Source organism: Perognathus longimembris, chromosome 5, assembly GCF_023159225.1.
Source record: "Perognathus longimembris pacificus isolate PPM17 chromosome 5, ASM2315922v1, whole genome shotgun sequence".
NCBI lineage: Eukaryota > Metazoa > Chordata > Mammalia > Rodentia > Heteromyidae > Perognathus > Perognathus longimembris.
The window spans coordinates 22,885,105-22,900,423 of record NC_063165.1 but is presented as its reverse complement, the minus strand read 5'-3'; the positions used below and the strand labels follow the sequence as shown (position 1 = coordinate 22,900,423).

General features: G+C 37.5%; 1 protein-coding gene across 1 annotated transcript in view; it reads left to right on the top strand.

Moving 5' to 3' along the window:
- Positions 1–10,975, top strand: part of Gbe1 (1,4-alpha-glucan branching enzyme 1) — a 224,410-nt gene extending 213,435 nt beyond the window's left edge. The window contains exon 16 of the mRNA XM_048346430.1: positions 9,989–10,975. Within this exon, the coding sequence (XP_048202387.1) occupies positions 9,989–10,045 (57 nt within the window). The 3' untranslated portion in view covers positions 10,046–10,975. The remainder of the gene's footprint in view (positions 1–9,988) is intronic.
- Positions 10,976–15,319: the final 4,344 nt, after the last annotated feature.

Sequence of the window (15,319 nt, the reverse complement as noted above, 5' to 3'; positions counted from 1 at the left end):
CCTTTGCCGTGCAGAAGCTCTGGAGTTTGATGCAGTCCCATTTGTCCAACCTTTCTTTGATTTGTAGCCTTTCAGGGTCTTTGTTAAGGAAGTTCTGTCCTGTGCCAAGGAGCCCAAATGTTTCTCCTACTCCTTCCTTTAGTGTTTTCAGGGTGCCTGTTTTGATTTCAAGGTCTTTAATCCATTTGGAATTGATTTTGGTGCAGGGTGATATATAAGGATCTAGTTTTAGTTTGTTGCATGTGTTGAGCCAGTTTTGCCAGCACCACTTGTTAAAGAGGCTATCTTTCTTCCATACTATTGTTTTAGCTCCTTTATCAAAGATTAAGTAGGCATAGTTCTGTGGGTTTAATTCTGGGTCTTCAATTCTGTTCCATTGGTCTTCAGGCCTGTTCCGGTGCCAATACCAAGCTGTTTTTATTACTATAGCTTTATAATACAGCTTGAAGTTGGGTATTGTAATTCCTCCAGCACTGTTCTTTCTGCTTAGGAGTGTTTTTGCTATTCTAGGTCTTTTATTGTTCCATATGAATTTCTGGATTGCTTCCTCTATTTCATTAAAGAATGGTGTTGGGATATTAATGGGTATTGCATTGAATTTGTAGATAGCCTTTGGCAATATTGCCATTTTGATTATATTAATCCTCCCAATCCAGGAGCATGGGAGTTTTTTCCATTTTCTTAGTTCTGACTTAATTTCATTTTTCAAGCTTTTAAAGTTCTCTTCAAAGAGGTCTTTCACTTCTTTGGTTAAGGTTATTCCTAGGTATTTTATGTTTTTGGGGGCTATTGCAAAAGGAGTTGCTTTCCTGATTTCAGCCTCGGTCTTCGGGTTGTTAGCATAGAGAAAGGCCGTTGATTTTTGAAGGTTTATTTTATATCCTGCAACTTTGCCAAAGTTTTGGATCAGCTCTAGTAGCTTGGGGGTAGAGTCTATGGGATTCTTTAGGTATAGGATCATGTCATCTGCGAAGAGAGAAAGTTTAACTTCATCTTTTCCTATTTGGATCCCCTTTATATTCTCTTCTTGCCTAATTGCTCTGGCTAGGAATTCTAGTACTATGTTGAAGAGCAGGGGAGAGAGTGGACATCCCTGCCTTGTTCCTGATTTTAAAGGGAATGGCTTTAGTTTTTCACCATTTAGAGTTATGCTTGCTGTTGGTTTGTCATAAACTGCCTTGATTATATTCAGGAATGTTCCCTGGAATCCCAGTTTTTCCAGGGCTTTTAGCATAAATGGGTGCTGGATTTTATCGAACGCTTTTTCCGCATCCAGCGATAAAACCATGTGGTTCTTTACCTTGCTCCGGTTGATGTGGTGGATTACATTAATTGACTTGCGTATATTAAACCAGCTTTGCATTCCTGGGATGAATCCAGTTTGATCGTGGTGTATGATTTTTTTGATGACCTGTTGAAGTCGATTGGCCAGAATTTTGTTGAGAATTTTTGCATCTATGTTCATCAGGGAGATTGGTCTGTAGTCCTCTTTCCGTGAAGAGTCTCTGCCTGGTTTTGGGATGAGGGTTATACTGGCTTCATAAAATGAGTCTGGCAGTGAACGTTCTCTTTCAATTTCATTGAAGAGTTTGAGAAATATTGGAGTGAGTTCTGTTTTGAAGGCCTTGTAGAATTCTGCGGTGAATCCATCTGGACCTGGGCTTTTCTTGGATGGGAGATCATTTATTGCTGTTTCTATTTCAATACTGGATATGGGTCTGTTTAGAAGGTTTAAGTCTTCATAGTTGAGTTTGGGGGTATCAATTTTTTCTAGGAAATCATCCATTTCTTCCAAGTTCTCGAATTTGTTGGCATAAAGGTTTGCAAAATAGTCCCTTATTATTTTCTGAATTTCGGTTATTTCTGTGGTGATGCTACCTGTTTCATCTCTTATCTTGTTTATTTGAGTGTGCTGCCTTCGTTCTTTGGTCAGCTTTGCCAGGGGTCTGTCTATCTTGTTGATTTTTTCAAAGAACCAACACTTTGTTTTGTTGATTCTTTCGATGGTTTTTTTCGTCTCTAATTGATTTAATTCTGATTTGATTTTAATTATTTGCTTCCGTCTATTGACTTGGGGTTTGGCTTGCTGTTCTCTCTCCAGAAAATTAAGGTGCTTCCTTAAATTACTGAGTTGCTGTTTCTCCAGTTTGTTGATGTATGCACTCAGAGATATAAATTTTCCTCTGAGTACTGCCTTTGCTGTGTCCCAAAGGAGCTGGTACTTTGTGCCCTCAACTTGGTTGAAGTCCATAAACATTTGAATTTCTGTTTTAATTTCTTCAATGATCCACTGATGGTTCAGCAGTGTGTTCTTTAGTCTCCATGAATTGTGGGATTTTCTGTGGTGGCTGAATGAGTTGAGCTCTAATTTTATTCCATTGTGGTCTGAAAGAATGCAGGGAATGATTTTGATACTTCTGAATTTGTACAGATTTTCTTTGTGCCCTATGATGTGATCTATTTTGGAGAATGTTCCGTGTGCTGCCGAAAAGAATGTGTATTCTGTCCTTGCTGGGTGGAATATTCTGTAGATGTCGATTAAGTCTAGTTGATCTATGCAATTGTTTAGTTCTGTGGTTTCTTTGTTCAGTTTTTGGCGTGTTGATCTGTCCAGAGGTGATAGTGGAGTGTTAAAGTCCCCCACTATCATTGTGTTTGGGTCTATGAATGTTTTTAGAGCCAGTAGTGTTTGTTTGATGAAGTTGGGTGCTCCTGTATTTGGCGTGTAGATATTTAGGATGGTTATTTCTTCCTGTTGGAGAGATCCTTTTACTAGTATGTAGTAACCTTCTTTGTCTCTTCTTACCTTTTTTAATTTGAAGTCAATTTTGTCTGATACTAGGATTGCAACTCCAGCCTGCTTATGGGGGCCATTTGCTTGATAGATTTGTTTCCAGCCTTTCACTTTTAGAAGATGTTTACTTTTGCTGGATAGATGTGTCTCTTGAAGGCAGCAGAAAGATGGATCTTGATTTTTGATCCAAGTTATGAGCCTATGTCGTTTGATTGGAGAATTAAGTCCATTAATGTTGACAGTTAGGATTGAGAGGTGATCGTTTGTTCCTTTCATTATCACTGTCTTGTTTAAAGCTGTGTCTTCCCATTTCTTGATCTAGTGTTTACTAATTAGGGTTCATTTCTCTGTCTGTGTTGGGATCTTGATTATTTTCCCTGTATAGTACATCTTTAAGGATTTTGTGTAAAGCTGGTTTGGTGGAGATATATTGTTTCAGTTTTTCCTTATTGTGGAAGACTTTTATTTGACCTTCGGCTATGAAGGAGAGTTTGGCGGGGTACAGAATTCTTGGTTGGTAGTTATTTTTATTTAGGGTTTGGTATACTTCATTCCAGGCTCTCCTTGCTTTCATGGTCTCTGCTGAGAAGTCTGGGGTAATTCTGATTGCTTTTCCTTTATATGTGATTGTTTTCTTTGCCCTAACAGCTTTGAGTATTTTTTCCTTGCACTCTGCTGAAGCTGTTTTGATCACAATGTGTCGGTGGGAAGTCCTATTCTGGTCTGGTCGATTTGGGGTTCTAAATGCTTCTTGTATCTGTATAGGCCTTTCCTTCTGGATGTTTGGGAAGTTCTCAGCTAATATTCTGTTAAATAGGTTGCCTATCCCATTAACCTCTTTCTCCAAGTTTTCCTCAATACCTATTATCCTTAAATTGGGCTTCCTGATTGTGTCTTGAATCTCCTGTAGCGATCTGTTTTGTTGCTTGGACTGGATTTGTATTGATTTTTGATCTTTCTCCATAGAATCTAAGGAATCTTCAGCTCCTGAGATTCGATCCTCTGCTTCAGTTAGTCGGGACTGTAGGCTAGCTACTTGATTTCGAATCTCTTTTCCTTCTGACTGGTCTTTCCTGATGATTTCCATGTCATTTCTTAGGTCCTGTATGGACTTCTTTACTTCATTAACTTCATTACTTTGGTTTTGAGTGTTGTCTCTCAAATCTTTAAGTTGGGTAGCTATCTTTTCATTTGACTCTTGAAGCTCACTTATCTTTCTATTTGTGGATGCCATGAAATTCTCCATTAATTTTTGCTTTGCCTCCTCACGCTCTAACATAATTGACTGAAGAGATTCAAACTTTTCATTTATCATGTTTATCAGTAAACTTTGTAGAGCATTTTGGGGGTTTTCTTCTATGTTTTTGATTGACTGCTCTGCTTCCTGCTTGTTTTGGGTGGGGGATAAGACTTCATTATTTGCCATCTTTCTTGTGTTTCTTCTGCCCATTTGAATTGGGAATGCCAGTCTACCAGCACCTGTGAGCACTGTTTAAGACCCAAAGCAGCCCTTACCAAGCACTGTCGTATAAATCTTACAATTTCACAATTATATACAGATAACTTGTATACCTGTCTATAAAGTTAGATTGGTGTTCCTAAAGAATACAATTTCAATATAACATCTGATCCTGGGCCCTGTATTCAGTAGTTACTTATTTACTGTTACAACCTTATACGCAATTCTTGTTTTTATATTAAGTTCTTTTAGGACTGGCTTTCTCTATGAACCCCTTTGATTCACTCGTATTAAGCTGGGATATCCTCTATCCAATAGCCAGGAGTCAATGGAGCCTGGAGGTCCAGGCAGTAAGTCAGGAGGGTAAGTTGGAGGTAGTAAAGAGAATAGAGTAAAGTGTATTGGGGGGGGGGGTGGTGGTGATTTTGGTTTAGTTTCAGTGACGTGGAAATGTGGAGAAGAGTAGAATCAGTAGAAAGCACATTGATAAAATGACAGACACTGGAGAGTTAGCAGAAAAGGGTGTAGGTGTTATTTATAGGAAAGTAATTTTTAAAGGAAGAGGACGCAACGAGAGAAATGAAGTAAAAATACTGGAAGACAGATTCACAAAACAGAGAAAAATTATTTAACAAGGAAGCATAAGTAAATAAAAAGGAAAATATCAGAAAAGGGACAACCCAAGCAAATAAACAAACACAAAAAAAACTTGATAAAACAAACCAGTAAAAATGGAAAACAAACAAAAAAAAAAAAACAAAAAAAAAAACAACCAATGATGTTTCAGGTGTGAAAAAATTGAAAAGAAAATTTAAAAGAAAAGTTAAAAAAAAAAATGTTTGAAAAGAAAATGAAACCAGTCTCTGGTTTCCCTGCAATGGACTGCAGTCTATTTTCCTGATTGGCTGGTTTGACTTGATTTCAGTTGGCAAGGGGTGGATCTGTTCTGACCTTCTCCTCTGTTGGTGCAATCGTGGGTCTCTGAGGTTCGCACAGCTTGCAGGCAGGCCTTGGGCGTCCTCTGTCGATGGGGACGTGGGCAGTCACAGGAACTGTGGCTCCTCTGTCTGCTGTGGGGCTGCTGCCTTTGATGCCTGGACTTGACTAGACTGTGAACTCAGCAGAGCGTGGCGCCTCTGGCCTGTTTTGCTCCACTAAGAGTTGCTTGCCTGAGGGAGGCGGCCTCTTTGGCATAGGTAGCTATGGAATGCAGCTCCGTTTTGGGCTGGGAATTAGTTTCCTCTGTGACGGGACCGTTTAGCTGTCCCCGGAACTGTTTGTTCCTCCTTCTGTTGTTTCCGTGCCCCTGGTAGCTGCTCGCAGCTTTTGCTTTAAGTTTAGAAGTTCCGGCGGGCAGGGCGCGGCATCTCTGGATAATCCCCGGACTCGCCTCCCGCCAGGGCAGGGGGCGTTCTTCTGGGCGGAGCTGGTTCTCACTGATTCCGCCCCTCCTGCCCTTTTCAAAGATGGCTTTTTTGGCCTCGCTTTCCCCAGGCCCGCTTCAGTTCCAGTCTGGTCTGACCCTATGCCAGTGGCAAAGATGGTGCTTTGCTCTGGCGGTGGGGACAGGGATGCCTTCCAGAAGCTGGACTCTGGGCACAAGCGAGAATTATTATTTTTTTTTTTGCGGGGTACTCACGCTGTCTCTGCGATGTCAGGTCCTCCGTGCTCGGCTGCCGTCTGGAGTATTTCTCGCTTTAGCTGCGCCGAGTGTGGGGGGCTGTGCCCGGCACTGTGCCGGAGCCGGCGCTGGCGCGGCGGCGGGATGCCGCCAGGAGCTCAAAACTGTGTTTTCAGACCAGCAAAGTCGATTTTCCCTTCCTGTTCAGAATCCCTGTACTGTTAGAACTTACTTTGGCTGTCTTTCTCGGAGAAACAGTTTCTATGAGGTGAGAAAACTACAATAACGGAGGGAGCTCTGCAGGGCTCAGCCGCTCCTCCGCCGTCTTCCCCGGAAGTCCCGAAACATTTTTAATAAGAATTTTCCTCTTTGTGTGTGTTGGACACTATCCTTTCGAAATTGCATAATCACAATTTAGCTTGATTCTGTACACAAACAATACTTTGCCAGGCTCACCAATGTGTCCTTGGTGCTCATTTACATTTTTAGTCATACTAATGTTTAATGTGTTAATTATATGTCATGAAAATAATCAAAATAACTGGAGGAAGTAGACTTCCAATAAATGTATGAGTTTATACATTGCTGTTCTGCCTCCTTCAAACAAGTTTACTATGAACATCACTGGCAAAATAAAACACACACACGTACTTCATATTGTCAGCTCTGTTCACAGTATGATTGTAGCCATGAAATGATTAGAGCTGAAAAGTTAATAACTGAGAACAGTTAATACCTTTACTAGCATGATTTCCATGTATATTAAGTTATAAATTTATTTTTAAATGTACTTGAACATTTTTAATCTGTTTCTATTCATGGTTTGGGGAACATATGTGAACCAAAATTATTTCTGAATGAAGATTATAGGAGTTACAAAAATTAGTGTTAACTAATTATCCGTGTTTGTCATTGTTTCTTCTTAATGATTAGTTCTGTTTATCATCAGTCCTTTCATATAACTGGGAATCAAAACAATGAGTACAATTGAATTAAATAAAATTGAATTAAATAAAAAGTAACCTAGTAAAGAATAAGACTCAAACTTGCTGAGCAGTTAGAGTTAAGAAAAAAAAAATCAATGCTTGGGGATATTCTTTCATGTTACTTAAACCACAAAGGCTCCCTAGCAACATAAATCCATTCTGGTAATTAACACTGCAGAGACAAAATATAATTACACAGTATTCCTGTTAATGACGTTATATAATTATCAACCATGGTTTTTGAGCCCGTGACTATTAAAAGGTCTTGAAGTGTGACTAGAGTTGGTGTCACAAATTCCTTTCAGAAAGTGACCAAGATCATTTAGTGAGAGCTCTTGGAGCATTTTGCTTTAACTAGTAAGTGCCAAAGGAGAAAATAAAGTGCAGATTGCAAACTTGAACTTTGGCCTCCTTTTATTGACTCTTAAATTTGAGCTAGCTAAAATATCAAAAATTCTAATGAGAGTAAGACTATCTATGAATCATAAGCCTGTAGTTATTATTTATATTCAATTCATGAAACGCTTAGGAGAACATGAAGCAGAGAAGATGCCACAGTTGCATAGAATCCAGAGGCCATTGACTGAATTTGTCCTGATAGATGACTGTACTACTGACCAAGAGAGACAGGTCATTATCTGTCCTAAGCCTGATTAATGTATCTCACTGCAACTTTATCTGGAGACTTGGATTTATCAGAGTGCTATCTTGGGTTTTGTGGGATGATATCTTATCAGAAAAATGTCTTCAATACAGAGGGAACTGAAAACTTTGTGCCCAGTTTCTGGTGCTATGGAGAAATTTAGATTAATCTTCAGAGTTTAGATTTTTAAGTTTTTAATATAAAATCTCTTAGCCAACCAATTAATTAGACCAATTAATAAGTATGATCCTTAAGTCTACATACATAGACTTCAACATGAAACACATTTATACAACTACTTAAAAATAAATAAAAGTGGATAGATAGGTAGATAAATTGGGCTTCTTAAGAGAAACTCCTTTAGAAGTTTGACCCTTTGAAGGACTGATTACTGCCTTAATCTGTGCATATTTTGATGACTTAAAGGGAGAGTGGGTTGAATTAGACTATTGATTTCTTATAGTTCTGTGTCGTGGGTTTAGCTTGTTTTTTTTTGTCTACAGCTGAGTAGTGGAAGTTATAAGATATTAAATACCATGTGAAATTGTTGGGAAATACATTGTGCCATTGAAACATTTGATATTAGCACATGTTATGACTAAAGGGCGTAATACTTATCCTTAGAAATATTTGATTGTAAATCAAGGTTGAAAGAATATGTCCCAGCCATCCCAGGGGACCATGCGGAGATAGTCATGGACAGGAGAAGAAGGTTCATAAGGAGGTTTATTAGTGGGGCCATATCTCCCATGGGAGAGGAAGCAACATGGCAGCTGTACTTATCCAGGTGGCAGCTTCTCTCAGGCTAAAGGAGAAGTAGGTAGGTCTTTATAGTTCTAGGGTAGAGAGTTTAGGTGTGGGTAGATCTGGGGGCTAATGGGAGGAGCTGAGGACCTAAGGTAGGGGAAATGCTAATAAATGTATCGATCTATAACCAACATTAACATTTGTGAGATGTTTCTTAGATGAATATAATTGTCCAAATCACTTATTACATGTAATTGAAGATAAGAAAAACTGTTCCCTCACCATTATATTCACAAAATAAATTTCCTAAAATGCAACCATCTAAAAATTCCCATAATCTGTGTTCAAGAACATCCAGCCCAATCAGTGTCTTTTTTTTTTAGTGTAGCAAGAAACCTTAGTGAAAAACATTTATGTGTCTGCAGAGTTAAAAATAGATTGGGCATACATGTCTTATTCAGTGAAAATCAGATTCCATTGTTTTTTTCTTCCTAAAATGTTAGTGTTGTACTTTTTACTTTAATTCTGAAATGGAAGGACTTTTGTTTTATGTTGATTCTATTTTAACCTTAAGTCAAGCTTTCACTCAAAGATAAACTAACAGTATTAACAAAGTGAGAAGGGAAGAGATTGTTTTCATGATGACAACAATCTGTATTGTTTATACTTTGTACTAATATAATTCCTAAGTACTTCTGTATACACTAACACATAAATAAGCATCAAGCCATTGGAATACTTCTGAATTTAGTAACAGTAATAGCGGATTTCAGCACTAGGGATTTTTTTAAATGCACTGCTCCACTATTCTTCATCATATATTTTTTAGTTCAATCAATACCAATGTCTGCTTTTTTTCAATAGCATATATGAAAAGTGTGAAATCAAATGACATGTATGCTTTACATTTTTAAAGTTTATGGTCTAGTACAAAGCATAATTGGTAAATTTGAAACAAAGTCACAAATTTTGTTAAACATTCAGACAAAAGCAAAATGGGATTTCAGATGTAGTTAAAAAAAACAAAAAACCACCTACCAAATCTAGAATTGTCAAAGAAAACCTCTCCCTGCAGCTAGATTGAACATCTAAGAGATATACATATTTTTAAATTTGTTCAGAGCAGAAGATACATTATAGATATGAATTCAGATAGGGGAATAATTTGACACCTGAAAAACTCCTGTGACTGGAGCCTGGTGGGAGAATGGGGAAGATGGATGTATGGCGGAATTGAGTCAGCATTGTGCAGTGTCTGGAAGGGAGGTGCATTTCTGTTTCATGATTTTAATTGAGTTAAGATATAAATGGGGGTAAAATACCCCTTGTGGGTTTTGGTTGTAAAATGAATAGGGAAATGGGGTGGGAGTAGTTAAAGCATCTCATAAAAAGGTAGGCTTAATATATTGCACCCATCTAGCTAACCAGAGTAAAATTATAGAAGTCCAGGTAGTCATGTTCTCTACATGGTTGTGATTAAATATGAAACTGAGTGCCATTTATGTAGTCATTTGATGAATGTTGCTTTTGGTAAATAGTATGGAGCCCTCTAGTGGTGATGACTTCAAATCAGTCTTACTTTGGATCTGTAAGTTTGAGCCTTCTTAGGTTCAGCAATTACAAAAATACCTGTGACTTCAGTCACAAGTGAGACTACATCATGTCTGTGTCACTTTGACATAATGACAGCATGTTCCATATTTCTTCCAATCGCACTGACATGATTGTGTTGCTTTAGGTGTACATTCCAAGCCGAGTGGCCCTCATCCTACAGAATGTGGATCTGCCAAACTGAAGAAGCCTGATCTCAGCTCACCACAGACAGATATGTGTTGTTTGCTGGTTCTTGTCACTGAGTTTATAATAAGTACGCTCTTCACATACAGCTGTCTAGCCAAAACCTCATATCAAAATTCAATACTGATTTATGCAAATGTATCAGACTTCGCTTGAAGTAGATGGAGGGGAGATTATGTTTAAAAATTTCACAATCCATATTTCTAAGCCATGCAAGCAGTTTGGATTCTAAAGGAAGTATGCTATATAATGTCTTGAAACATTTCGCTTTCCTAACGAATTATTTGATCCTTTTAATTTCAGATTATGAATTATAATATCTGTTGAGTGTGCACAGTGTTTTTTGAGTGGATATTTAGTGGCCTTATTTGTTATATCTATTGATCTACATTATGAGGAACGAAGTTACTTTCTTTGGTTTTCCAAATTATGTTTGCAAATAACTAATAAATATGTAGGACTAATGTGAAATCAGGAATTGTATAAAATGTAGTATATAAAAGGCCTTTATCCATGAACTGATTTTGTTTTTATTTTGTGATTTTTTTTTTATTCACATACTATTTTGGTAGATGGTGATGTCTTCAGTCTTCTCAAAGACGTAAAACAGAATTGTAACACTTTTTTTTAAGTATCTTTTACTTTCACCCAATTAAAAATGCAAAATTGTCTATGTTAACGTTTATTTTGCAATGCCAAAAGGAGATTGATTTGGAGTGAATATTAACATGTATCATCCCAACTCTGATACTTTCTCCACATATATTCACATGCTTATACATGCTAGGAGACAACTAATATGTCTATCTTATTTTTTATTTTTGCCAGTCCTGGAGCTCGAACTTGAGGCCTGGGCACTATCCCTGAGCCTCTTTCTTTATGCTCAAGGCTACCACTCTACTACTTGAGCCACAGCACCACTTTCAGCTTTTTCTGAGTTGTTTATTGGAGCTAGGAGTCTCACAGACTTTCCTGCTCAGGCTGGCTTTGAACCACAATCCTCAGATTTCAGTTTCCTTAGTAGTTAGGACTACTGGTGTGAACCAGCTCATAGCTAACTTGTCTTTTTTAGAAAACATTTTGTAACTTAAAATCATGTTAACTGATTCAGATCTCTATTTCAATTCAGTGCCATTCTCTTATGATACTGCCTCTCTACTTATTATATAATAGCCTCAGAATCTCCAGTCATTGGTATATATTTTATTGTAATTGAGAACTTACAATATATTGATAAAAATAGCATGTTACTTTTTATTATCTATAAGTAAGCTATACAAAGAGTTTTCAATAAAACATATTCATTTATGAGTATGGTGAATTTGATCAATGCCATCCTGTCCATCTTTCTCCCCCATCTCTCCTAACCCCATTTATTCCCTCACATTTGTACACTGAATATCGTGGCTGTATTTCCCCATCCTTTTCTCTCTATCCAACTGCCCCTCCTCTCCTTGGCCTCCCCGACTTCCGCTTTCTGGTATTATTTTGTTAAACTAACACATCACTTTTTTTTTACACAAAAATGTATCTTTCCATTAGTACTGGATGCATTTTTTCTTATTTTTTTAAATCTCATTCATTCATGATTAACAGATATGCTTAGATGTGTTCTCTGAAAAACTAATGAAGACAGTTGCCACTGGCTCACATATGTAATCCTAGCTATTCAGGAAGCTGAGCCCTAAGAATCATGGTTTGTAGCCACTCTAGGCAAGAAAGTCCTTGAGATTCTTAGCTCCAATTAGCCACAAAAAAAAAAAGAAAGGGAAGGAGGGAAAGGAAAGAAGGAAGAAAGGAGAGAGAGAGAGCAAGAGAGAGAAAGCCCGCCCGCCCACCCTCCCTCAGGACAGAAAGCTGTGGCTCTGGTGGTACAGTTCTAGCCCTGAGCAAAAATTGCTGAGAGATCATGCTGAGGCCTTGAGTTCAAGCCCCAGGACCCGCACTACAAAGACACGGGTGGGGGGAGAGAAGGAGGTAGGAAGAGGGAGAGGTAGGGAAAGAGGAGGAGAAAAGAGAGAAGGAAGAAGGAAGCAATGATGGAAAAAGAATGAAGGAAGGAAGGAGAGGAAGTGAGGAAAGGAAAAGCTCACTAATGGTCAAGGTAAGCAACAGAGTTCCTGGTGAAGCTTAACCTATGAATTATCTAACATCCTTAACCATTTTTTGGATGAAGTCTTAAATGTCTCAGTGTAAAATGTGTTATTTACCTTAACTTCCAAGATTCAGCAAAGCCAGCTAGTACTGATGCACACAGGGAGATATAACCAGTTATCTCACTACAGCGATGTATTCATGTGCAGCACTTCTACACTATGTCCTGAACCTGTTACTGGTAAGACTACCACATGTAGCCATGATGCCCTGTGTTCTCGTTTATGAGTCCTTACCTTTATTTTTGTTAGATAGAAAGAGATGCTATTAACTTAGCATGTAGACCCATGTTCTTTCCATCTTCATCTCCTGTACCGAAGTTAAGAACCTTTGTGGCCAAATTAAGAAAAGTGGAGTGATTGTATCTAAAGTTTCATCATATTAATAGAATTTGCTACTGTATTCTTTAAATTTCATAATCTTAAATTAGGTTTTTAATGTAATGAAAATGAACTTCTCTTGACACAGGCCTTCCCTGCCCCCAAACACCAGTAATTGCACTACTGGTAGATAGGAGATGTAAAAGTACACACAAATAAAATATGAAGAATCCAAAAGAAAATGTGTTGTTTGTTTGTTTTTCTGTCACAGCCTAGACAGCTTTTTATAAAATATTGTAATACAATGTGTTCCACTGCAGGGCTTTGGTCATTTATGTTATGCCATTTTGTAACAAATAGTTACTTTTTAATGGCTGATTTTTTCCCTCCATAATCACAGCAGAGACATGCAGAATGTTACTTTGTCTTATACACTCTTACTCTAGTGTGCTTATTCCTTACAGCACAAATAAGAATGGTCCAACTTTGTTCACTTTTTAGAGTAAATATTTTGGTATTTTTATTTTTTATATCCTAGGAAACATAGTTAACTGCAGATTTATTTGCATTATTTTTTGAATATTAGCAAATTTCTGTAATATCCAAAATAAGATTAACTTAATGTTGTTACTCCTTAATATTTTAGTGTGATACTACCCTAAGATAATGCTATAATTTGTAATAGTCAAAAACTGAATTATATTTATTTTTCTTACAGTGTTTATGTTTGAGACTGCCTTAACTCTCATATTTTTTTGTTTCTCTAAATTTGACACTTCTTACATCTGCAATGTTCTTAGCTAATGTATTCATCTCTACTGTAAAATGAGGGATTTAACTACCATGTTCCTCGAGTTCAAAAAGCACCTAGGACAGTACAACAAATCGACTCTTGTGATAACTATAGACAAATACAATATTCTCTTTTCTCTGTCTCAAGCACTCTCCTTAACAGTATGAGTTGAACATCCATCACCCATTGGGGTTAGAGCCATTGACATGCAGAATCATACTGGAGGTTGTCTGAATAAGGAGCCTCTTCTTCAAACAACAGACAAGAGATTGCAGAAGGATCTAGGAGGAAGAGATGAAGGGTAATGTGTTTTCCTCTTGCATTCAGCTTTCAGCTTCAGGGCAAATATTTTTTCACTGTCTCTGGTCCTGCAGCCACTGAAACTGGCAATGAAAGCAAGGTAAAATAGCTTTTGCTGTTGCTCTTCCTATGTAAAATGAGCTAACACACACAAACGTGAGAGAAATTTAAAAAAAAAAAAGCAGCAAGGCTGCTTTCTGGCCAACCTTGTGCCTCTCAAACCATTCCTATTTACCTATTTTGACTAGGGCCCTGAACTTAGGTTCTTCAGAGTGGTAGGGATCATTAATCTCTTCTTGAGACAGTGATGAGCACTGAGCTATGAACTTTGCTAGGTGGCGTATTCGGATGAAGGAAAATAGAAATGGAAGACAGAGCAATGTCATGTCCTTTATTCCATAGAGTTCATTTATCATTCACAATGTGTTAGAATTGAAATGTAGATAAATTTTCTCACGAAAGCCAGCCTTTAGGAGGAAAAAAATTCAAATGAGCTCCCTACTAATTTTTCTGTTCTATTATCTTATTAATGATGATATGTAGAAAATTGCAGAGAAGCATTCATTCTTTAGGGCAAAATTTCTTAATTGGTAATGTGAGGAATTAAGATACAGTAGCTATAGGGATTTTTTACTCTCTGTAATTTAAAACTTTACATCAAGCCTAACTTTTGCAAAAATCCTGTACAGAGAAAGCACACACACATAGAATTTTTATTATCTCTGGACCAGAGCAAGAACGATATCTGGCCTTCATATGTTCTGTACCAACAGTGTATTTTAAGAAAACTCTGTGATACAGTGGTCAGACCATCTGCATTCAAATTATAGCTGTGCTCAACCTGCGTTCAAGTTAAAGCATTGCCACTGGTTTTATAAATGCTACTGATGGACAGTGAGTCAGTGATTACATGTTGTGAGAAGCACAATCTTACCATACCTCTCGTTGCTGAAGGCTTCTACGCTGAGTTAACTATACTCTCAGGTAGAGAAGTATGGATTGGTTTTCCTCAACTCTCAACAGATGAGGTAAATGCCAGCCCTCCATTGCTGCTTTTATTTACTGCTTGCTTTTTTTTTTTTTTTTTGTCAAACACAAAGATGTGTGGATAATTCCTTTCTGCTGTGCTTAGTGTATTCCTCCTAGTATTTCACAATTCTCAGAATTTGCACTTAGGTGCAGTCTGTGAGTGAACATTAACAACCTCTTTATGGTAGGCAATAGAAAATGTTCACTGAATACTAAATAGTCTCAAGAGCCCCCATGTTAGGCTATAGCAATCTCTTTCTGCCTTCCCCATTTTTCACTAGGCCAGCAACCTAGCATAGAGTACTGCCAGAAGGAATAACTGAATGAGAAATCTTAAGAATTATAAATGAAAGTTACATACATAGAAATAGTTTTGTCCATCCTACTTCAGATTGAAAACTCTGTACTGTCATCAGAAATACACATAATTAAATAAATGTTCACATGGCTAAATAATAACTTCCTAAAGATTGGGAGAACTATTGATCTGAAATTTTGACAATTGACTAGTATTTGCAATAGGAGGCAAAAACAAAATCAATATAAATGTTATACCAGATATACTTCCACTTAAGGATATGAATCAAATGAGGTTAGCTTTCAAATTGTCAGTACGTACTTATCTCTGGTAAAATAGGAAACAAAAATTGTAAATGTATGGATGAAGAACTCAGGA